Source organism: Callospermophilus lateralis, chromosome 1, assembly GCF_048772815.1.
Source record: "Callospermophilus lateralis isolate mCalLat2 chromosome 1, mCalLat2.hap1, whole genome shotgun sequence".
Lineage (NCBI taxonomy): Eukaryota > Metazoa > Chordata > Mammalia > Rodentia > Sciuridae > Callospermophilus > Callospermophilus lateralis.
Window position 1 is genome coordinate 52977436 of NC_135305.1, and position 24540 is coordinate 53001975.

General features: G+C 41.7%; 1 protein-coding gene and 1 non-coding gene across 2 annotated transcripts; one reads left to right on the forward strand and one right to left on the reverse strand.

The window, feature by feature from the left end:
* Positions 1–2772: 2772 nt before the first annotated feature.
* Positions 2773–5456, reverse strand: Opn1sw (opsin 1, short wave sensitive). The gene is made up of 5 exons (XM_076862281.2): positions 5111–5456; positions 4692–4860; positions 4037–4202; positions 3381–3620; positions 2773–2892 (listed from the first exon to the last, which is right to left on the reverse strand). The coding sequence occupies exons 1-5, from the start codon at positions 5454–5456 to the stop codon at positions 2773–2775; spliced, it is 1041 nt and encodes a 346-aa protein (XP_076718396.1).
* Positions 5457–18537: 13081 nt separating this feature from the next.
* Trnap-agg (transfer RNA proline (anticodon AGG)) lies at positions 18538–18609 on the forward strand. The gene has a single exon. It is a non-coding gene; the product is annotated as a tRNA-Pro (tRNA).
* Positions 18610–24540: the final 5931 nt, after the last annotated feature.

Sequence of the window (24540 nt, forward strand, 5' to 3'; positions counted from 1 at the left end):
GGAACAATATAAGTGTGTTCAGGGCATACATTTTTTTCTGGGTGTGCATCTGTTGAAATGCTCACAACAACATTATTTGCCTGTTGAAATCACTTTAAGTTCTCCAGGCGGCTCTTCTTCCCCAGGAATTAATCTTGATGTCATTGCAGTTAAAATTCACTCCTTGCCGGCATGGTGGCACATGCCTGTAATCCCAGCAACTTGGGAGACTGAGGCAAGAAGATCTCAAGTTTGAGGCCAGCCTCAGCAACTTAGCAAGACCCTGTCTCAAAATAAAAAATAAAAAGGGCTGAATGTAACTCAGTCATAGAGCATCCTGGGTTCAACTCCCAGTACCCCCAAAAAAAAAAAAATACTTTCCGATCATGTCATAAAAAGTGCCTTTAACGAGATAACGATCATTGAATGGGAATTTGCTTAAGAAACCCTAAGATCAAATGAAGAGATTATTTAGACCATCTTATATGAAAGCTTAAACCCTCCCAATGTAGTGGGGATTTCTTCCCCTTTTCTCTTTTGGATGATAGTTAAATAGCAGTATTAGTTACAAGCTTGGTTGCAGTGTTCTTATCTTGTGGGCTGGTTTCCAAAAACCAGGTGCTGCTGACTTTACCAGGGATCCTCATACCTCGGAATGCAAACCACTCACTACAAGGCCTCTCTGTGTCCACCCTAGAGCTTGAGCTCAGACTCAAGGGTAGGAGGACCTGCAGATAGGGAACTCTTTGGTTTGAGGACCATTGCTCACTCTTCCTGCCTTTGACCATCACACCCCATTCCCTCATTTCCTCCCTCTCTGATGCCAAAAAACTAAAATGGTTTGTCCTGGATCATCAGGTATTCTATTGTTATCAAAGAGAGGAACCCTATAAAAGGAGCTGAAGAAACCACCCTCTTTCCAACTCCGTTTTAACCATATTTTATGTAATAAACTGTCCACTTCAGTCCCTTACTGATGGACCTCTTCTGAGAAGAACTATTCCAAATCTTTTTAGCCCTCAGGTTACCAAGATAAATAAATATATATAAAACCTTTATTATTTTCTGTATCGCTGGATAATACATTCAGGTGGTGCTGAGTGATGATTGTATCTGAACCTAGGTATATCCCTTGGTCTTCCACAATTCTGTTGAGGTAGGCTGCTTGGTGTGGTAAAGAGCCAGGTGTCACTTCACCCCAGCCTTTTGCATCAAGCTCTCAATAGAGGATATACTCTTTACATTTAACCCCAGTATAGATAATGGACATTCTCCACCTCCAGATTCCCCCTTTTTATTAACACCAGAGATAATAAATAATGCTACCACCCTATCTTAGGTAGGACACATTATGAACTGTATGAGCCTCAAGGTTTATTAGGTGCAGAGAGCACAGGCATGACATAGAATCATGCACTTAGACAGCAAACCATAATCTGCTAGGATGGCAGCTTTTGGATGTGGGGACTCGCCAGCAAGCATTGTACTCTCATCTCTATGAGCCCCTTGGAGTGTTTGTGGTTTATTGGGGGAGGGTGGGGTTTTTTTTGTTGGGGGGGCTGTTTGTTTAAATCAAACCTGAGGCTGGTGGTGAGTAGCTACACACCCACAGTATATATTCTGTGAGTGCTAGTTCTCTTAAATTTGGATATTGGTTATTTTTTATAGAGTGTAAACCAAGTTTTATATTCTATAATGCAAACAGGTACCTATCTGTTTCTAAATAAAACTGTTTACATTCATTGTGGATATGCGTCCTTCATTCTTGTGGGAATGGAGCTCTAGCTTAGAATTATGGATGCTATGTTACAGAAAAGGACCTCCTAGAAGATTCAGCACACCACTCAATCTCAGAGAAAGTACTACCTTCTCTCAAACTGATTACTCCTTTTCTCCTATTTCTGAAATTGCCTAGTATCCTCTCTCATAGCTATAACCCTTCTGAGCTGTTTATAGGCCATGTCACTGGAGAGGAACCCAGCTGCTCATTGCATAACTGATACCAACAGACACCATTCTTTGTATGATAGATATATGTGTTTATCTTGGGTTTTATTCAAAAAGGCTCTTCTTCAGGGAGTAGAAGGAGGCTATAAAGTGAAACACTTTGGTATAGTTTATAAGGGATAATAAGATATGCAAATTAATTTGAGACTATCAAGGTAATTAAACTATTTTAATAAAAACACAGCTTAAGACATATATTGATTTAGCCAGATGCAGGCAGCGGGAAGCACCTAAGAATAAACCTGGCTCAGGGGCTTCTAGACTTAGTTATCCCTACCAAAACTGTAGCAGTTACTTGCAGAGATAGCATAAGGAAGTTCTCTCACACTCATTTGGGGTCTACCAAGGGGTTTTTTGTTTTTGTTTTTTGATTTTATATATATATTGTATATATTTCTAAAGCATTTTTATTCAGAATACATCACTTCAGAACTGATCCTCAGTAGGGGGAGAAAGGTCACTAAAAAGGAACACAAGTGTTATCTACACTCTGAAAAACCAGCTATACCCTTTTATGATTCTCCAAATGCTGTAAAGGGTGCCTCTTAGGAGTAGAAACTGGTCATTGTTGAAATGGCTTTTGGGTGGTCTGAAGTAGACCTTGCTGAAACAGCTTTATAGACAGGAAGGGAATAGTAGAAAAATAAAAAATTGACTTCACAAAACTGCCCTCATTCCCCTTCCCATCTCCTTACTGTGTTGTTAGTAGATAGGTTTTTGATGGAGAACATGAAAACTTACTTAAATGACGTTCTAGTTGGCTGCAAACAGGTCAACATGGGGTTCCTAGTTGGGACCAACTTTGCTAGAAGAGACAGTGGAAACTTCTGTTTTCTGGGAGCTGGACACCTCAGATTCATCTGTCATGGGCTTCCTACACACCATCTCCATGATACAAGCTCGGAACTGGAGGGAAAGGTAGAATTGGAGATAGTTCCCATGGCAGATGAATAAAGGGAAGATAACATCAGGAAGTATAGGGGGAAAGTTTTATTTTTTGTATCCCAACAGCCTCTCACAGTGCCTTATACCCAATATCTCAGTTGGTTTTGATTGTCTTCCTTATCCTGATACCTAGCTAAATTCCAGTCTAGAATCACTTGTTTCTACACGCTAGAGTTTGAAAGGGAAAGGTTTCAAAACCTTTTCAGAGCCCTTTCTTGGGAGTAGATTGATTTTTATCCTTCCTGGATTCTATTATCTTAAATTCCATGCCTTCCTCCCTGTGCTTACCAGGGGCTTTCTAGCCTCTTTGAGGTTCCCATGGCTTCCCTTGTTCACTCCTAGAAACCCTCTGAGTAGGTCTAGAGTGTTCTGAGTTAAAAGGTGTTGGAAAAAAAAAAACAGTGACTTTATGGACCAGGACCTTATGGGAATGTGATAGACAACTTTACCTGCTTATTCATGAAGCTGTAGATAATGGGGTTGTAGACGCAAGAGCTCTTAGAGAAGAAGGCAGGAATGGTGACGAGCCGTAAGTCCAGCCCATGGTTGCGGTTATTGACCATGTACATGGCCAGGGCAGCATAGGGCACGTAGCAGACACAGAAGGATCCCACCATCACTACCACCATGCGGCTCACCTCCCTCTCAGCCTTCTGAGTTGTAGCTGACTCCTGCTGCTGAGCTGCCACCTGGGGCAGAGCATAGAGAGCATCGCATCACTCTTTCCCCCAGTCTTCCAATCCCAGATCTCTGGACCCTTTTCTACTGGGAACATTCACTCTGATTGCCTTGCTTCTGGCCAGGTTCTGTTGGCTTTCCTCCCTTGAGGACAGCAGGGTGGAGGTAGCTTTCTGGTCTATAGTGATGGAAGGGATCACATGCATACATCTTTTTACACCAATTTAAGCAGCAATACTCCCTTATTTGTTCTATTTCATATCCCCCCCCCCCCCCACCGCCACCGCTTCCTTTACTGCTTTTTAGATACCCGTTTATCTGGCCATGAACATTTCCAGATACCTTATGTTCTACAGCATGTCCCTACTCTTCCATCTCTCCTGGAGACCCCTGGTCTGCTCCTTCCTGATTCTCAAAAACCACTCACAGTTCTGAGGGTCCTCAGCAACTGAGCATAGGAGAAGCAGATGAGGCCAAGAGGTAAGATGAAGCAGAAGATGAAGAGGAACCAGGTGTAGTATTCACTGCGGTATTTGGTGCCCACAGTGTACCAGTCTGGACCACAGGAACACTGAAGGCCCTCAGGAATGAACCTGCAAAGGACCAAGAAGTCATTTATTCTGGGTTCTCCACGAGAATCAGTGGAGTGGGGCTGAGAATCCTGGATTGTGTTCTCCACTTAGAACCTGGAGAGTGCCAGGTTTGGGGCAGAGGGATTTTCTTCCTTTTAAATTTTTTTTTTTTTTAACTTTTTAGATAGGGTCTAACTAAGTTATACAAGCTGAACTCAACTCTAGATCCTCCCACCTCAGCTTCCTGAGTCTGGGATTATAGGCACTCAACACTGTACTTGGTGACAGAGGAATTTTCTGGTAGAGGCCACAGTAATTCCAACTGCAAAGTGTTGATGCTCATCTCCCACTGCTCTTGCCTCACCTACTACACCAAAAAAAAAAAAAATATATATATATATATATATATATATATATATGTCAAAGACTAAGTGGTTATACCCAATCTCTCTTTCTACCCATTTTAACCTGAACCCCTAACTAAATCGGCACCACTGCCCTTGCTCTCACCGGCTCCAGCCAAAGAAGGGTGGGATGGAAACACCAACACCAATGATCCAGGTAGCCAGAACCACCACCAGTGCGTGCTTGGAACTGAAGCGGAAGTTGCCGAAGGGCTTACAGATGACAATGTAGCGTTCAAAGGCCAGGAAGGCCAGTGACCAGGCTGTCACCAGACCTGTGACAAAATGTGAGGAGAATAGGATAGACAGAGCCCCATCCAGCCTGGCAAGTACAGTGGAAGACAGATGGGTAGAGCAAGCCCAAAGAGAGAGAATTGGCCTGATATGTTTGGAGTGGAGTTTAAGACTCAAACGTTTTATTTTGGTCATATGTCTATAGTCAACTTGGGGGCCTGCTCCAAACCCATAGTCTAGTTCCTGGAGTAGTGTCCTTTGCCTCCCCAGACCCCACTACCCCTGTAGTACCTGCTGCGGAACCCAGGAAAGCCTCCAGAGCACAAACATGGCGGCCAAAGACGAAGTATCCATGACAGCTGTTGACGAAGACAACGAAGACAGAGAACATGCAGTAGATGAAGCCCCCAAGGGACACATTGACCAGAATGTAGTTGAGTGGCTGTCGCAACTTTTTGTAGCGCAGCGTGGCCACCAGCACTATGGCATTCAATGGTGTCCCTGCAAAGAAGACAAAGCCCAAGAAAGCTGCCTGGAGGTGGAAGGCCCAAACAGGGGCAATATGGTACTGAGGCCCATCCCAGGGCCCCACCGATGAGATGTTCTTGAACAGAAAAAACTCTTCTTCCTCTGACATTGTGTTCATGGGATGAACCCCACCCCCTCTGATCCCTCTTATAGATTATCCTTCCACCATGCCCCGCCCCGCCCCGCCCTCCCCCGGCCCCATCAAACCCCTCTTCTAAAGACACTTTTGGGCTCTGTGAATGATCCTAAGCCTCCCAAGGACAAAGTCTGGGATTAAGAGATCTCTAAGCCCCCGCCTAAACCTTTTGTGGTCCTAAAGCCAATTGTGTGTTCTTCAGAGGACAAAAGATTGGGGTCACAGAACCTAATATGCTATATTGGGTGCTGGCATGAGTCAATGCTGGTTCGCTAAGTCCTAGAATGTGCTGACCCATATTCAATGAAGATACTTCCATCTCTTTCTTTTGGCTTCTGGCACAGCTATATCCCTAAAAATTTCTGAACCTCATCTGCCCTTTTATGGAAGGTGCCCATCTAACTCACCCTCTCCAGAGAGAATGGGAACCAGACCCAAGCTAGAGGAAGGGGTGGGGAGTGGAGAGCACACTGTAAACAACCATGGAAGAACAGAGGCAGCTTGACTAGGACATCCTTGAGCCAGCTTCTTCCAATTCTTCATATCGAACCTACCCAGTGTCTTTCCCACTCTCTAGACAGGTTGAGGTTGGTCTTCTCACTGTCCTCACAACACATTTATGTCAACTCCTACCCTCAGCAGAGCCCAAGTTGCCACACTCATCCTCTATTTGTTCCTTAAAATCCTGCTCAGCCCCCAGTGTATCTCAAAGACCTCTTCTGGGAAGCTTGCCCCAGTGACCCAACTGCATTTGGACTCAACGTCACACTTTATCTTTTATGAATGTGTTTTCTTCCTCACCCCAGTAGAATATGGACAGATAAGTTAAAAGGGACACTTCAAAGTGAAAGGATGATCTAGTAATGACAGTAGTTTATTAGATGAACCCCCCATAGGTAGCAGATTATAAACTCTCAGCAAAACATGAAAGACAACTATTAAAGCACTTAAACTATCACAAAGCACAAAGAAATGAGGGGACTCTACCCTTAAAGGAACCATCTACACTTAAATGAGGTTTTTCTTGGGGGCACTTCTCAGTTCCTATGGTATAGGACAGCTAGAACTCTAGCAGAAAGTCCAGCCTTTTAGGGCTTGAAGAGTCAGAGGACAGATTTGGGGACTCTAGAGAAGTTGAAAACTGAAGATAGATTTCCTGGAATGGTCAAGCCACAAAAGGGGAAGCCTTTGCATTTAATTAAATCTTCCTGAAATCAAAGGCCGAATGCCAAATTATGGATGGAGGAAACTTCAAGGAGCTCAGCAAATGGCAACAGTTGGAGACCTGAAAGAACTGACCAGAGGTTTTGACTACTACCCACTGCAACAGAGTAAGTCTGAGTTAGAATCCCTCCAACTTGAGGTGTTAGAACACTTGCCCAGAATGCACTAGGTCCCAGGTTCAATCCCTAGCACTGCCAAAACAAACAAAAGAATCCCGCCAAGAACTGGGAAAACACTTCAGGCTTTCCATTTGAAACTCCAATAAAAGCTGTGCATAATGGCAACACATGCAGTCCCAGCCACTGAGAGCCTATGGTAGGAGGATTAAATGTTCAAGGCCAGCTTGGGCATCCTAGTGAGATCCTGTCTCAAAATAAAAAAATAAAAAGGGCCATAGGTATAGCTCAGTGGTAAACCCCAGTATAAAAAAAATTAATTAAAAAATAAATAAAACTCCCCAAAGTCACAAGGCTAAAATCTATATTTAGTTCCAGAACTAAAGATTTGCCCTGAGTCTAAGGCAAAATCAAAGCTGACTCATAATAGCAAAGGATAAAACTTGAAGCCTCTAGTTCAAGGTCATCAATTAGTAATTTAACTGTCTATTAAATGGAAACTCAACATTCCTCACGGGAAGATAACAAAATCTAGTCTCCAAAGTGTACTATCCACAATGTCTAAGATACAATAAAAAACTAAAAGGCAAATGACAGGGGTCGGGTGGGGTGGGGGGGAAGCACCCATAGGAATGTGTGACTCATAGCCAAAGGAAAAATAGTCTATAGAACCAGACCCATGAATAACCTAGAAGTTGGCACCAGCAGAAAGGACCTTAAGCAGTTGAAGGACTGAAGGGGGGGGGATGGTCATTGTGAGTTAACATATCTCAACAGAAGAATGGGAAGAATGAAAAGAACCAGTGGAATTGTGGAACTGAAAAGTTCGATATGTGCAATGCAGAATTCACTGGATGCCTTATAGCAGATTGAACAGCAGAAGAAAGGATCAGTGAACTTGAAGACAGAATAATAACAAAAGGCTATCTAGACATTCTCCAAACACTTATAAAAAAAAGAATATATATCTAAATAGTAGCTTGGGAGGCTGAGGCAGGAGGATTGTGAGTTCAAACCAGCCTTGGAGGGTTGGGGCTGTAGCTCAGTGGTAGAGTGCATGCCTTGCACATTTGAGGCACTGAGTTCGATCCTCAAGCACTACATAAAAAAAAAAAAAAAAAAAAAAAAAAAATCACCAATCAAATCAGTCTTGGCAACTTATCAAGACCCTGTCTCAAAAAAATACAAAAAAAGGGCCAGGAATGTGGCTCTGTGGTTAAGTGCCCCTGGGCTCAATTCCCTGTACCAAAAAAAAAAAAAAAAAAAAAAAAAAATTGAGAGTCAGGGGTGGTGGGGCAGGCCTATAATTACAGCAACTCAGGAAGCCAAGGAAGGCAACAGGATTGTAAATTCAAGCCCAGCCTCTACAACTTAGCAAGACCCTGTCTCAAAATAAAAATAGGACTGTGGTAGAGCTCAGTGGCAGAGTCCCCCTGGGTTTCATCCCCAATAATGGGGAGAAAAAAAAATTGAGGGTTGCTGCTAAGTAGTGCTTAAAGAGAAATCTATACCTTTAAATATTTATATTAGAAAAGAAGAAGTTTAAACTTTCACTCAAAAAACTGAAAAAGAAAAGAGAATTAAATCCAAAATAAGGGATAGCTGGGCTGGGGATGTGGCTCAAGCGGTAGCGCGCCCGCCTGGCGTGCGTGCGGCCCGGGTTCGATCCTCAGCACCACATACAGACAAAGATGTTGTGTCCGCCAAATACTAAAAAATAAATATTAAAATTCTCTCTCTCCCTCTTTCTCACTCTCTCTCACTCTTTCTAAAAAAATAAATAAATAAATAAATAAAATAAGGGATAGCTGTATAACTCAGTGGGAGAACATGTACTTTGCATGTGGAGAGGCCTGGGTTTGATCTCCAGGACTGAATGGATGGATAGATGGATGGATGAATGAATGAGTGAACAAACAAACAAACAAGAAAACAAACAAACCCAAAATAAACAGAAAGGAAATACTAAAGGTAAGAGCATAATGTAATAAAACTGAAAATGAATAGAGAAAAATCAGTGAAATCAGAAGCAAAACTGAACACAGAGCTCTCTCCTCTCTCAAGCAACTCCTCAACAGGAACTGGGCAAAAGGGAGTTTTTCAGCTCCTTTATGGCAGGAATTTAGCTACCATCACCATTTAAAATTTTTTAAACTTTTGTGTGTGAGCATTGCTGACAATCAAACCCAGGGCCTCAGGCATAGAGCAAATAGCTGTATCACTGAGCTACTGAGCTACACCCCCAGATCCCTTTTTAAAACGTTTAGCTGGCATGTTGTAATAATACATATTCATGGGTCCAGTGTGATATTCCTACACATGTATACAATGTGCAATGATGAAATCAGGGATAATTAGCAAAAAATGTCATCCTGAACATTTATCATATCTTTGTACTGGAAATATTCAAAATCCTCTCTTCTGGCTATTTTGAAATATACAATAAATACTTGTTCACTATAGTCTCCCTTCTGTACTGTACTCTCCCCTATTTTACTGTATTTTTGTACCTGTTAATCAACCCTTTTCTATCCCTGCCTTCTTCCTACCTTTTCTGGCCTCTGATAATGAACATTCTACTCTCGTATGAGGTCAACTGTTCCACAAATGAATCAGAACATGGGTATTTGTCCTTCTGTGCCTGGTTTATTTCACACAACATAATGTCTTCCAGGCTCATCCATGTTGTCACAAACTACAGGATTCCATTCTTTTTTATGGGTGAATAACATCCCGTTTTTTTTTTTGTTGTTGTTCTTGTGTTTTGTTTTTTTTTTTTGGTGTGTGTGTGTATGTATGTACGTATGTATGTATGTATGTATATTACATTGTCTTTATCCATTCATCCATCAGTGGAACCCTGGGTTGATTCCCTATTTTGGCTATTATGAATAGTGCTGCAATAAACATGGTAGTACAGTTATCTCTCTGATATAGTGATTTTATTTCTTTTGGAGACACACACACACACACACACATTCACTCACTCATTAATACAATTGCTGAATCACTCATCATCACCATTTTGAAAATTCTTAGATACTAAAAATGAGGTAAGTATGTTTCAAAACTAATTAGAATTTTGGGATTTGTAAGGAGCAGATATTTGCCAATGGGGAAACTGAAATCCATGGAGGTGCTTATTGTTACCTAGTAATTTTATATGAAGCCCCTGGTATTCCTCAAAAGGTCAAGGTCCATGTCAAGTTTCTGTTGCATAGATTGGTATGTTCTCTCCTCTTTCAAGCTTCTAACAGGACAACATGGTTTAAGATGGAAATGCCACCCAGTGTTTGGGGTTGGGATAGGCCCAAAGGAGACCAGACCAGCTATAGGAAGAGAAGTTAAAAGAAGATGCTAATTTGGTCAATAAACTCCTTGAGGCTAGCGTCTGTGTCTTATTCATTCTACCCAAGCTCAGGTACAATGTCTGGGGCATATAGCAGGTACTTAATTTTTGTGTTGAATATGTGAGTGAATCATTAAACATCATTCTCCAGCCCATGCTCTAATTCTTCAGGACCAGGAGACAGAATACCACAGTGAGGAGTTATGGGGGCTCCAAAGTCATACTACCCAGATTGGAAGCTGTACTCTATCACTTATTAACCGAGTGACCTTGGGAACTGGTCTTCCTCTGCCTATGTTTCATCTGCAAATTGGAACTTAGTGCTATATCACCAGTTTGTTGGAAGGATTGTATGAGAAATTCCCTATGAAGCTATTATACCAGGGCCTATTACATGCAAAATATACATTTACTGCTAGAAGCAGGACCCTCCCTCCCTCCTGAGGCCACTGGGTCCATCTCTGGACAGCTCCAACAAATAGAAAAGTCTCCTTGGTACTGATACCAAACCTTCCTTCCCAGCACCCTCCCCAACTAACTCCTCCCCTGGACCCTCCCTCAGTTCACCTCATCCCTTTTCCCCATCACCAACCACTCTGACTCTATTCTGTACACGAATGTCCTTATCTTCAGGCTAAGTATGAGCAGGCCCCAGGCTCAGAGGCCTTTTGCCTCTGTCTAGGATTATCCTGCAAAGGGCTGGGGCTGCGCCAGGGGTGAGCATGTCTTCCCCTTTGTCATGACTGTTATCATGGGGTCTGAGCCTGCTCTGGACTCTTTAGCAGCTGTGCACATCCCAGTGAACTCACAGTCAATAAAAGCAATCCCTTCCACACATGAGGTGACATAAGTGTGCCTGTAGATTGGACCTTATGCTCACTCCAAATCTCATCTTGTTGGACGTGTCATTATTCCAGCTTGGCCAGACCCCTGTGAAGTTTCACCAGTGTGTTGGCTTCAAGTCACCTTCTAAATACATAGCACACAAATCCTCCCAAGTAGGCGGAAGAGCTCCCTAGAAGGAAAGCTCTGAGTATGGGCTTGTGAGGTCTGTAGTTATAGGAGGAGGTGCCGGGGCTCCGTGTCTCCAAGGTCCTGCACATCCCCAAGGCCTGTCCACCCTGGCCACTGGTGGTTCTCCCAACCTGGTCTCTGTCATGGTCACACAGCATGCAATCAGAGGACAGGCTCTGCTGCTCCACTTTTCATCCTAGCCTAGGTGGGGACAAAAAAATGAAATCCTTGCTTTGCTTGGCTCAGCCCCAGCCACAGGTATTTATTAAGAGATGTTTTACTAGAAAGCAAGGGAAGCTGTGCCACTGATTCAGACTGACCTTCTTCCCACCCCTCTTCTTCCAACTCCTTTTGGCCTCATTCCTTCTGAGCCAAGAAATAGAGTAAAGCTCTAAGCCTGGCTGACCATCAGAGTTTATTGACTCAACCTAAGTTGAAGATAGATATGATCTTCCCCTAAAGAACGTATTAATGCAGAAGAAACCCATTTGCATAGGGACACTCCTCTTCCCTTCCCCTGCCAAGCCTCTTTGCTAGGAGAAAGGGCATTAGACAAGCCAGAGACACAGCACCGTGGCCCTCCACTGAAAACCTCATACCTGGTTCACAACTTTGGGTGCCATTCTTCAGCCATTCCTTCATCTTCCTACTATTTTCAAGTTGATATTCTTTCTTTGGTCAATGTAAATGTGTCACATGTTTCCCAGAAATCCAGATACTATCTGCCTTAGGGTCCCATTTGATAATGCATCTTATTGGCCCTATCAAAATTCTTTAAAAGGAAGTGAGGTCTGGGGATGTGGCTTAAGCAGTAATGTGCTCGCCTGGCATGCATGGGGCACTGGGTTCGATCCTCAGCACCACATAAAAATAAAGATGTTGTGTCCACCGAAAACTGAAAAATAAATATTAAAAAATCTCTCTCTCTCTCTCTTTAAAAAAAAAGGAAATGAGTGGGGTTTGATATGACTTTTTCATAGTGAATACAGCCAGCTTCCTTATCTTTCTACCATTTTCCTTTTTACACATTTATAGAAGTGTTAGTGGCCACTAGGCCAACCAGTCACCTGTGGAGGCTGGCTCTCAAAGGCCTTGGATATACTGGTCACCCAGTTTGGATGAGGCCTACAGATTTGACATGCCTCCAGCCTTCCTCCAGCCTCATAGTTCTCTGCTACCTATGTGGGTTAATAAAAGCAAAGCCAGCTGAGCACAGGGGAGCACACCTGGAATCCTAGCAGCTCAGGAGGCTAAGATAGAAGGATTGCAAGTTCAAGGCCAGCCTCAGCAATTTAGTGAAACCTTAAAGTTGAAAAATAAAAAGAGCTGGGGATATGGCTTAGTGGTAAAGCATCCCGGGTTAAATTCCCAGTACCAAAATTAAATAAATAAAAATAAAGCCAAAGCCATATTCTAGATTGACTGGGATATCTACTCAGTTCCCCTGACCACTAAGTTAGAAGAACAGATTGGAGTCTAGTCAGTTATTTTTGAAAGATGGACATTCTCACGTGTGTACAACATAACCCCATACAAATGCTTACCCAGATAGGATCCCGTGGAGGTTACTGAAGAGATCAAATCAAGGGTTCAGAAATTGCAAGGCTGCTTCAAGCCCATCAGAATACAAGGGCCAGAGGTCACTTTAAGGCACCTATACCTGGGCAGGGCACATTGCCTGTGAGTTAGCCTAACCTGACTGGAGCAAATCAACCTCTGCTCTGTGCAGGATGCTGCCAAGGCACCTACCTCTGCAACTGAGAGTCTAACTGTTATGGGTTCAAGAAACTGAGGCCCTTCTACTCCCACTGTACAGGCTAAGTAGCCACATCTTTGGCCTCTCCTAGCCCTATCCTGACACCTCTCCAGACCATCCCCCTCCTACTATATCCCATCCAGCATCAGAGGGAGGAAAACTGACCCAAGCTGGGGACAACCCAGCCCCAGGTAAGATGCTCCCCTGAGGAGCTCAGGCCAAAAAGAGCATCACCCAAGCACAGGGTCTCACTGGCATCCACCTGGAACCAAAACTTCCCGAAGGTATTGAAGCCATTGAATAGGAGGAGGCAGGGCATGAGGAGAGATGGAGGGTAGTGACATAAAAAAATGGATGCATTCATATGCATATAATAGACACAGTGCTCTTTCTAGGTCAAAGTTGCTTTATTAGTTTAGGAACAAAACAACACACGGAGGCTTTAAGCCTTTATGGAAGGTCATGTGATATATATTCCGACCCAGGTTTCTCATCCTCAGCACTATTGACATATTGTACCAGATAATTACTTGTTGTGGAAGCAGTGCTGTGCTTCAGAGAATGTTTCACACATCCCTGATCTCTACCCAAACTATCACTACCTGCCTAGTCATATTAACCAAGGCAGAGATAAAATCCCTGTTCTCCACTGCACCCCTGCCCTGCTCTGATTTAGGTTTAGACTTATAAATGCCCAGAATTGAATGGAAAGCAGTCAAGAGGCAATTTGTTTTTCCAGGCATTCTAATTGTCCAGAAAAAAGTAGATATTTTCTGAATAGCTTCAGGAGGGTTTTTTTCCCCCTCATTATCATTAGTTTATTTGTTTGTATCCCCTCTTTATCCAGACATAGATTAAGGGAGGCTTGCAGGAAGTATGACATAAAGAAACCATGAATCAAATGCAAGAATGAGAGAGAAACAACATGGAAGAGTTAAAGAGTCAGGAATGAAATTGAAATATGATCATGCTGTGAACTTGCTAGTGAGTGAGGCCACAGCTCTGCTCCTCTGATCCAGAGGAAATTTTGGCCATCTGGAGGCTTAGAGTCCACTTCTTTCTTAATTATTGCTTCTGTTAGTATTTTATGATTTTATTTATATTTATTTATTTATTTAGAAAAAAAAAAAGAAGAAAGTTTATTGCTTTGCTAGCAAAGGAGAAACACAGGAGACTTCTGTCCCAAAGGCTGCGTTCTACCCATCAGCAGGAACAGGGGGCTTTTAAAGAGGTGACTCAAAGACTACATTCCATGTGTTCTCTGTCTGGAGTTGTAATTCACTTGTTAATTTAGGAGAGTCATTTCTGAGATCTTCTATAGTCTAGATTACTTGGTTCCTATGGTGGGTGTGTACTCAGGGACAGATAAATCTGCCTAGGAAGGGGAAGAAAGTTAATCCTGTTTCCCCTGAGAGTATGGAGGGGGAGAGAGGAAGGGAAGGAAATATATCCATTTAAAAACTAAGTTGTAGTGGCAGAGAAGCAAGGGTTATATTCAAAGCATAAAGTGGTCCACTGTTACATTTCCCCACTGTCAATTTCTACATTCCATTGCTATGGAAAAATGGGTAAGGACATCTCCAAACTGCTGCCTTCTGAGAGGGGCAAAGTTGAGGGAAGTAACCTAAAATCCTTGTTCTCTATCAGATGGAGTATGGACAGTTAAGGTCATTCAGGATCAGAGCAGTCCAGAGGTCCACAGTGGCAGGTGGCAGGTGACTGGACAAAGCATACATAAGGCAGGGATCATACTAAGACAACACGTTATGGCCAGGCTATGTCCAAATTTCATTTTACCCTGAGACTCCATGTCATATAAGAAATGCTTGTCCCATGGGAACACTCTGTCTCTGTACCATCAATAGTTGCTTAGCAAAGCATGTTTGGCAACACAAAATAGCAATTCTTATACAATGTAACATTGTTCTCTCTTAGGTTCCCATTTTTCTTGTCAGAGACTGATTATCTAGACGTTAGTAACCATTCTCTAACTTGTACTCAACTAGGATCATTTTGACCCACTTCCCTTCTGCTTGCTTGCTGCTATGCCAACCTGGAAAGTCCTGAGGGAAATGCCATTGTTTTGCTAACTGCTCAATTCAGCTTCTGTCCCCCTGCTTGCTTGCAGCTGCGTCAACCTGGATGTGTTGTTGTGGGTTTTTTTTTTTTTTTTTTTTTTTTTTTGCAGATTTTGCCTTTAAAGCCCCTGAAATGCTGAGGCTCCAGGCTGTTCCTTGCAGAGACAGTCATGGGTCCTGCAGGGAGTAGTCGCCAGCTGGCTGGCTGGCTAAATAAAGACTCTCCAAATGGACTTGGTATGTTTTCTGAGCGGTCTGCCCCATAATAAAAGCATTACTTTCTCGTAAATAATTAGCACAAAAATAATTAGTATTTCAGCCAGTCTCTGAAAACCATGAGGACAGCAACTCATAATCTTATCAGTGAAAAACAGATCAAGTTTATCAACGCAGGGGGTTAAGAAGATTTGTAGGACTATGAGATCAGGCTCAAATTAACTCAGGATAAATTTGTGACTCTTGTGATCAATATTAGGCACTCTCACACAAGAATACTTCCTTTATAGCCTCCAGCTTTACTTGCTTTTGGTAGGGCTAACACTGTACATCTTAAGTTACATTAAAAAATTAATTTTTTTTGGGGGGGGGGCTGGGGATGTGGCTCAAGTGGTAGTGCGCTCGCCTGGCATGCGTGCGGCCCGGGTTCGATCCTCAGCACCACATGCAAACAGAGATGTTGTGTCCGCCGAAAACTAAAAAAAAAATAAATATTGGAAAATTTTCTCTCTCTCTCTCCTCTCTCTATCTTAAAAAATAAAAAATAAAGGCATGTACCACCACATCTTTTAAAAAAATTAATTTTTATTTTGAGTGGACTATATATATATATAGATGAAAAATTGATTGAGAGCTCAAAATTCAAAAAGCACACACACACACACACACACACACAAATCAAAAAACAAACAAAAAAAAAACAACCCATAAAAATAGGTACTTTCTCCCATCTGGAGTAGCCTCCAGCTACTCAGTAATCCGTTTGATAGGCCACCAGCTTTTAGCTTTCTGCTAATTTTGATGCAGAGGAGGTAACAGTGAACTTGAGAAGACGTGTTGTGGCAGCACTGTCTGTTGGATCCTGACCCCTAAGTATTTCCCCATAAGTGATGAGATGAAGGAAGGGTTGACAGGCTCTTAAGAAAATGAGAATTCACCTAAGAATCTGCCTTGCAAAAAGCCATCCTCATGCATGGGAGAATAGGAAGCTTTGGAGGTAGAGCTACAGATCTCCCTAGAAAATTTCATCTGTGTCTTTTTCAATGCAGAGACAAACAAGCAATGGAAGTCCTAAGTTCTACTTCAAGGAGCAAGGCACAGTAATATTAGAAATAAATTGAAGGCAGATACCAATGGATTCTTACCAGAGCATCACTCTTCCCCCATCCTGACCCCACCATGAAAGAGGCATTGAGAGGGCACAAGGTGTTTTATGGCTGTTCTAACAGCAGAGAAAGGACTATTGGTATTTAGTGAACAGAATGCTGCTCCAAAGAGGCTACATGAAGAAGAACAACCCTGCCCCCAATTCAGCAGCATCACCATCCCTTGCCCAGGAGAGAAGCACTGGCTGTGACCCAACCCTCGACTCAGCTCTGAAACATTTTCAGCAAAGTCCCCCCAGGAACTCTAGCTTTGAGCAGCATCACTCCCTGGCATACCCGCTAAGAGGAACAATTTAGGGAATGTGTGCTGAGGTCATAGGATGACATGTCAAGTGTGCTTTTATTTATAAGGCAGTTTAAAGCTCAAAAAGAGTTATCCAAAAAAGTCTCTTCGATTTGAGAATAGATGAGCTGTTGTGTCTTGCTCTGACCATGTTATTGAGGAGAGCCAGTTGTCTGGTTCAGACACTCCTGTGTGAAAATAACAAAACTTTATGGCCTGAGGACAAAGGAATCCTGGTCAATCCATTCTCTCAAGTAGGCTTTTCCTCCCCACCTATCCAAGAGAGGGACATGTTCCCAAAGAGGCCTGCTCAACAGGAGAGAGGGCCAGCAGGTCCCTCCAAATTTATGGTCTCCTCTCCAAGTCAAATGGTGAGGAGTGGCCTGAGTGTCTGTGGCCACTAGTGATTTTTTGTGCCCACTTGTGAGACTCTTTCCCACACATTCATTCACTCCATAGACATTTTGGGAAGCGATGATTACAACCATTGTGCTGAGGGTTAAATGAGACTGACCTAGTTAACATTTTCACAGGCCCACACACAGAATCTGCACTGTTAGAATTGCCAAGGGCTGGACACTGGCTTAGACCCAAAGACCACTAAGGCAGCGCTCTTCCCGATGGAGCTCCCAGCTCACAGAGGACAGCTTCCTTGGAAGAAAACAAGGGCCCCAGGTGTGATGGATGTGGTATGGGCACAGTGGAAGGACAAGAAAGAGCCTGGCTGAGCTGACAGGGTCTCCTACAAGGACCTTGCCTCACCTCTCATTCTCTTTTAGAGTGGGTCCTACCCACCTGAAGAAGCCCCATCCAGGCCTCCCTTATGCAGTGAGCAAGTTCTACCAGACAGCTTCTGTCAGCAGGGTAATAAGCAGGATGGCTGGGCTGGGGGATGGGAGGGGGAGTATGGCTATATGCAGGATGTAGTCCCTATCTCTGTATTTCTAGAAAGTTTGGATAGCTGTGTATACTACATTTAAAACAGGCTTTGGATTTAGATAAATGTGAATAAGCTGAATTTAGGTGAGTTTAAGCACTCAGATGAATACAGATACAGATTAAAAATCTAGACAAGCTTCTTTATCTTACTCTGAGGGTAATCATCAGTCTTACCAGGTTGTTACAGGATTAAATTAGATGTATAAATCACAGTATACACTGCCTGGCCTTTGGAAGGCATTAAATGGTCGCTTTCCTATTGTGTACTGTCCCAGTACCCCCTGTTGCTATTGTACCCATTTCCTTTGTATAGCACTTTACAGTTTGCAGAGTGTTTTCACATAATCCTCTCGCCTGATCCTTCCCATTACCTTGTAAGGTAGACAGATGAGGAAATAAGAGTAATTTAGTAAATGTCACCTACTCAGGGGTGAGCTGCTACAGTCTTCTGTGTCCTCATCTAAGAGTCTAAAGAGTGTGGAGAATTTTTTTCTGGTAGTCTAATCATGAGATAAGAAAGAAGGATGGTTCTTAATTTGTTTGAAATTAATTTGTTTGAAAGCTCCTAGACAGGTTCACTCAGCCCTGGGGTTGCCCAGGACAGTGGTAATTATCCTGGCCCAGATGCTTTCATGCCTTTCTTTCACCAATCCTATGTGGATGAATAAATATGCCTGGAGCCCCAGGGCAGAGGCAGGAGTGTGTGTGTGTGTGTGTGTGTGTGTGACTTCTGTGGGCTGGGGAAGAGCAGAAGAGTAACCAGGAGCAAGGCTTGCTGGAGTGCTGCCGGCCTGGGCTGGGAGCCAGCCTGGAAGGAGGAAAGAGGCCACTCCTAGGACCACAAATGATCATTGCTACTATAATGATGATGATGTGGCAGGGAAGACACATCTGGCCAAATGCAACTGCTGGTGGCTCGTTGGTCTAGGGGTATGATTCTCGCTTAGGGTGCGAGAGGTCCCGGGTTCAAATCCCGGACGAGCCCTATTTATTCTTTTCTATTTTCCCCTGGCCTATTCCCATTATGTACCCCTCTTATTTCCACAGAGGCTAAACTGGGTAAGAGAGAGCTGGCACAGTGTGGGAACATTAGAGGTTGTTACAGGATTAAGTTAGATGTTTAAATCACAGTATACACTGCCTGGCCTTTGGAAGACATTAAATGGTCACTTTTCTATTGTGTACTGTCCCAGTACCCACTGTTGCTATTGTACCCATTTCCTTTGTACAGCACTTTTCAGTTTGCAGAGTGTTTTCACATAATCCTCTCACCTGATCCTTCCCATTACCTTATAAGGTAGACAGATGAGGAAACAAGAGTGGGAACATTAGACTCAAAGGGTTGCATTTGATTAGACAGAAGGACAGCCTCTCAGAGGGCCTGGGATAAACAGCTAGTGATAGGGACAAGGAGAGGACTGGAACTGAGCTGCATCAAGGTCAAGAACAGACAATCTCTCCATGTGAAAAATCCAAGCTATGAAACATGCTGGACTCATGGTCCAAAGGCTAGGATTAAAATTTACACTCAGTTTTCCCCTCAGTAAAATGGGAACAACAATATTTATTTTCCAGAGCTGTTGGGAGAATTAATTCAGAAACTGCAACGCGCCTTAGAGAAATAGGGATTGTTAGGAATGACACAGGATAAAGAGCATCTACAGTGGAAATTCTGGTACCATGACAGACTGGACTAATATCTCTATCCCTTCATCAAGCACCCCTGAAAACATACACGGAGATGTTGGATAAAACAGAACTGAAATATTGAAATGACAAATTTTACATTTTAGAAAAAGAAAATTTCCACATATCAGAATTAAAGAAGAAATGAAAAGCCAAAGAAAAAATAGGAGGAGGATGTCATCAGCAGGAGTCACACACAATTAAATGCTCAGGGTCCTGGAGCTCTGTTTTAATACTTCCAGTTACAGAACATATGACCTCATCCCTCCAGACACAAGAAGCTGGAACTGAATTTCCTGCATAAAGCTCAAAACATCAAAGATATACCTCGCCTGTATAAAGAGAACTAAAAATTACACCCACCAGTTAAAGGAACAAGAGAAAAGGGTAGAAATACAATTTGACTCTGAGACATTAAAGTTCCAAGCCTCACCAAGTGCTTGTATTATATCTGAATTTACTGTCTAAATTAGATACAGTAAGAGATCATTAATAACAGTAAAATAGAACAATTATAACAATACACTATAATAAAAGTTATGTGAAAATGTGACATTTCTCAAAATATCTTATAATATTGTGCTCACTGTTATTGATCATGTGATATGATACAATGCCTAGTTGATGAGATGAAGTGAACTGGTTGATATAGGCATGGTGATATAGCATTTGCCTACTATGTAAGGTTTATTTGAATACAGCACTGTGATAACGCAAAAGCCAATCTGATGAAACTAAGATAGCTACTAAGTGACTAGTGGACAGATAGCCCATCTTGGGCTGATCAGAGCTAGATGGTGCAAAATTTCATCATGTTGCTCAGAATGGCATACAATTTAAAATTTATAAATTGCTTATTTCTGGAATTTTTCACTTATCAAACCACAGTTACCTGTGGGTAAGAGAAACTGTGGAAAGCAAAACTGTGGATAAGGAGAAACTACTGAAAATTAAACTTTATCACAGATATTTATGTACTGGAAAAAAAACCAAAAACAAACCATAGTATATATAGGATTATATATATATTATCTATGGTTTCAGGCATCCATTGGGAGTCTTAGAACATAGATAAAGGGAAAGTATTGTATATTATTTATATTGTGCAGGATCCATGCAGATAAATTAAATGTAAACCTGGTTTAGGCCCCTTGAAATCCTTAGAAATACTACATCTAAGCAAGGAAAGTTCTATAAGAATGTTTTCATAAGACAGGGCATATGGAACTCTCGCCAAAACAAAACAAAATACCCCTGGTGCTGGAGAACCAACTGAAGGAGCACTTACAATAAAATATCATCAACTTATAGGGTCCCCCCTCTCACTTTTTCCTCTGTCCTTACCAAAAAATACAAAAGGCACTGATAACTGTGACCTAGCCAGTTGCATGCTGCCCCTGTAGGCTTGAACCAAGCTGAGCCCCTGAACATTTCCAGGCATTGATAAATGTGTTAGGTTGTTGCTCAAAACACTGAAAGATCAACATAAGCTGCTAAACACACAGAATCTAGCTCCATTCCCAATCAAATCCCTTAAATCTTCATATAAATCCTACATCCTGACCCCCTCATTGTGGAAATACCTAGGCAGAAGAACCTTTGTCTTACTTCCTTGAGGATACTCAGCAGCCTACTTTATATGTGAGTTCCTCTAATAAATGCTTTGAATTGACCACCCTGGTATTTAGAGCTTCTTTCTTTGGAGTCCTAACCAGTCCCATCTTGGGATGGTTTGGGGCATATTCTTGCAGGAACTCCCCCGATGCCAATTTTGAGGTAATTTCAGTCCCACGTTTGGCCTAGATGAAATAAAACTAGACAAGGAAGCAATCTATCATAAGGGAAAGCTGACAAACAAAAGATCACTCCAAGAAGTGCATATAATACAACATGAAAAACACTATGTAAGAAGTATACTTAAAAGTATTAAATATTAAGGCAAGCAGGGGTGGTGATGCACATCTGTAATCCCAGCTACTTAGGAGGCTAAGCAGGAGGACCATGAGTTTGTAGTTAGCTTGGACAACTTAGATGAGACCCTGCCTCAAAATTTAAAAAAAAAAAATTTAAAGATTAATAGTAGTAAAACAAACTGTAATGAAAATAGGATATAATGAAACAAAACCCATAGTACTGAAGACAAATGAATAAAACATTAAGGAGTGAAAGATATAACCATTAAAATTAAAGACTCTGTGATGTATTAAATAGTAGATTAGACTCAGTTAAAGACAGAATTAGTGAATTGAAAGACAGAACTGATGCACTCATTTAAAAATATGAAAAAAGTAGAAAAGTAATGAGAGAAAATATGAAAGAATAAGTTAAAAACACAGGGAAAGTATGAGACACATTAATATACATATATAATCAGAGTTCCTATAAGAGACTGAGAGAATGGGAAAATTTTAATATTCTAATAAATAATGCTGAGAATTTTTCATAATGGAATGAAAAACATAGGTTCTCAGGTTGAAGAGTCCTGACTCAAACACACAGTGGTAAATCTGTAGAATACTAGACAGACAATGAAAGATCTTAAAAGCAATAAGAAAGGAAAAAAATGCCTGTTTGTCTACAAAAATAACATCATATTAGCAGCTGACTTCTTATTAGCAACAAAAGATTATAGATAAATGGAAAAAATATCACTGTTACTTATTAGTAGCAAAAAATTATAGGAAATATATCTTCAAAAGCTCAAGAGAAACTGTCATTCTGAATTCTATGGGCACAAAATTTCCATATGAAGTGTGTGAAATAATGACATTTTAAGACAAAGACTGAGAATGCTTACGACTCAAAGAGTTTCCCTGAAATGTCACAACTGAATATACTTCATAAGAAGGGAACTGAAATTACAAGGAAAAAGTGAAATGCAAGAAGAAATGGAGGGCAGAAATGAGAATGAGAATGGAATGTAAGAAGAAATGAACAGAAGACTTTATAAATATGTTAGTAAATCTACACAAGCATTGAGGTGGTGGTGAGACTTAGTGGGCATAGAAATTAGGTAAAACAAAAACAACAGATTGAAATATGAGGAATTATGGGAAAAGAAGATCAGAGTTTATATGTCCTAAGTTCCTTCTATTATTTAGGAAAAGTATGATGACAGTGACTCACTGTAGACTTCAGTAAGAATCATTAGAAAATATAAAAAGAGGTAATCAGTAAACAAAACAAAACAAAACAAAACAAAACAAAACAAACAAAAAACCAAAAATAGAATGTGTAATTTCTAAATCAGCAGGGGCCAGGAGATAAATAAGTAAAATAAATATAGCCACTGATACTGGTATTTAAATTGCTTCTTTAATGTTTAAATTGCTACTTTATAGAACAATTTGGCAACAACTAGTAAAGTTTAAGATGCACCTACTCTGTGACCCAGAAATTCTACTTCTATGTATCTGCCCTGGGGAAACACTCACACAAGAAGGCATGCACAGAACTGTCCATTGCAGCATTGTTTTTAATATGGACAACTGGAAATAACTAAATTCAATTAGCAAAAGAATGATAAATGAATTGTGGTCTATTCAGCAATAAAATAGTATTCATGAACTAGAGCTATGTGAAACAACATGGGTAAATGTAAATAATTGAGAAATGTATCTGCAGAAGAAAGTGTACAATATAATACCATTCAGATAGATTTCAAAAACACAAATCAAAAGTTTAGATTGTTTGAAGATATATACATCTCAAGTAAAACTATAAAATCATAAATAGGGGGCTCCTCTGAAATAAATGTTTTTCAGTCTGTGTACATGGTTAATTGCTATCTTATTCTCTGGGCGTTCCTGCATGTTTCAAATATTTATTTTTTTCTTTTTAATGAAAGGATCTAAGCATTTAGAAATAAGGGTAAAGGAGATAAATGACTACATCAGTCCTCAGAGAGGATGATCTCCTGGGATGGGATTAGGAGGGAGGCTGAGTCCTGCATCTAGGGATTATAAGGATTAACTCAGATTATCCCCTAAACTGATCACCTGGCTGACATGCCCACCACTCCTGCCCTTCTGAGATGCATCCCTGGACCATCGCCCACCTTCCTCCCAATCTTCAAGCTTTATTCTCCTGTCTCCTAATTTCACCCTCACTCTCAACCCAGCACTAGTCTGAACATGGTTTGACCAGCTGGCTCCTGAAAATGGACTGTTTCAGGTTGGTGACCCATACTCTGGCAGCCAAGGAGAGATTAGTCCTAATACTCAAGATCAGAGCTCCCTAAGAGAGCTTGGAACCCTGGATGTCACAATTGACAATTTCTTCTCTATCCCTCCTCTCATCTGCCCAGAGGTCACAACAGTCAAGGCCAATGCTAAACTGGCCTTGCTGGCTGAGGCAGAACCAGAAGAAGCTGGGTTGGAATGAAGAGCCATTGTGCTTCCAGATTTAGTCTCTGTCAGTTCCTTGAGCTGTAAGTTGAGTCCCCAATGCCAGCCCCTTTCCATCCTGATAATTGCCCTGTTCCTGGAGTCTAGGCAGACCCTCTGCAGGAGTCTGGGTGGGCTTGTTCAACACTCTTTACCCACAGATGAATCACTTGGCCATGGGAATCTGAAGATGTATCTGTCCTCTGGGGAGTAAATGACACATTCTTTGTTCATCTTTCAGAGCACCAGGGTTGGGGAGTGAGAGAAGAGAAATGGGCAGAGAGACAGGAGAAACGGGGAGAGAGAGATGAATTTTTAGACATTGTTACTGATAGGAAATATTTAACTTTGCAAGTATGAGATCCAGTGTTAAATAAAACAGAGCATTAACTGGGTAGTTGGGAGATTTGTGTTTATCCATATCTTCTTTGGGCCAGGTACTTTGTTATACGTTGGAGATACAAGGGAGACTAAGATAGTTTACAACTTTTAACAGATCTGGTGGGCAGAAACTCAGAGTGATTAGTGCCACTCAGAGACAGAGGACAGGTAGGAGCATCTAATGGAGAGGAGATGGAGCACCAGGGTTGTCTCTCAACCAAGGGATGAAGGATAAGCAGGAGATGTGCAGGCAAAGAAATGCTTCTTTCTTGTGGAACATGGCAAGCTTGTGAGCCTGGGAGCCTGTGGAACTAAAGTCACACAACATGTGCCCAGATCTTGGGAGTGGTTATGCAAAAAAAAAAAAAAAAAAAAAAAATTAGTGAGTGTCACTATCTTAGGAGTCTCCCACCAATTTCCTCAGTGTGCTGGGAAGCCCCGAGTCCCAAGTATAACCAATCACT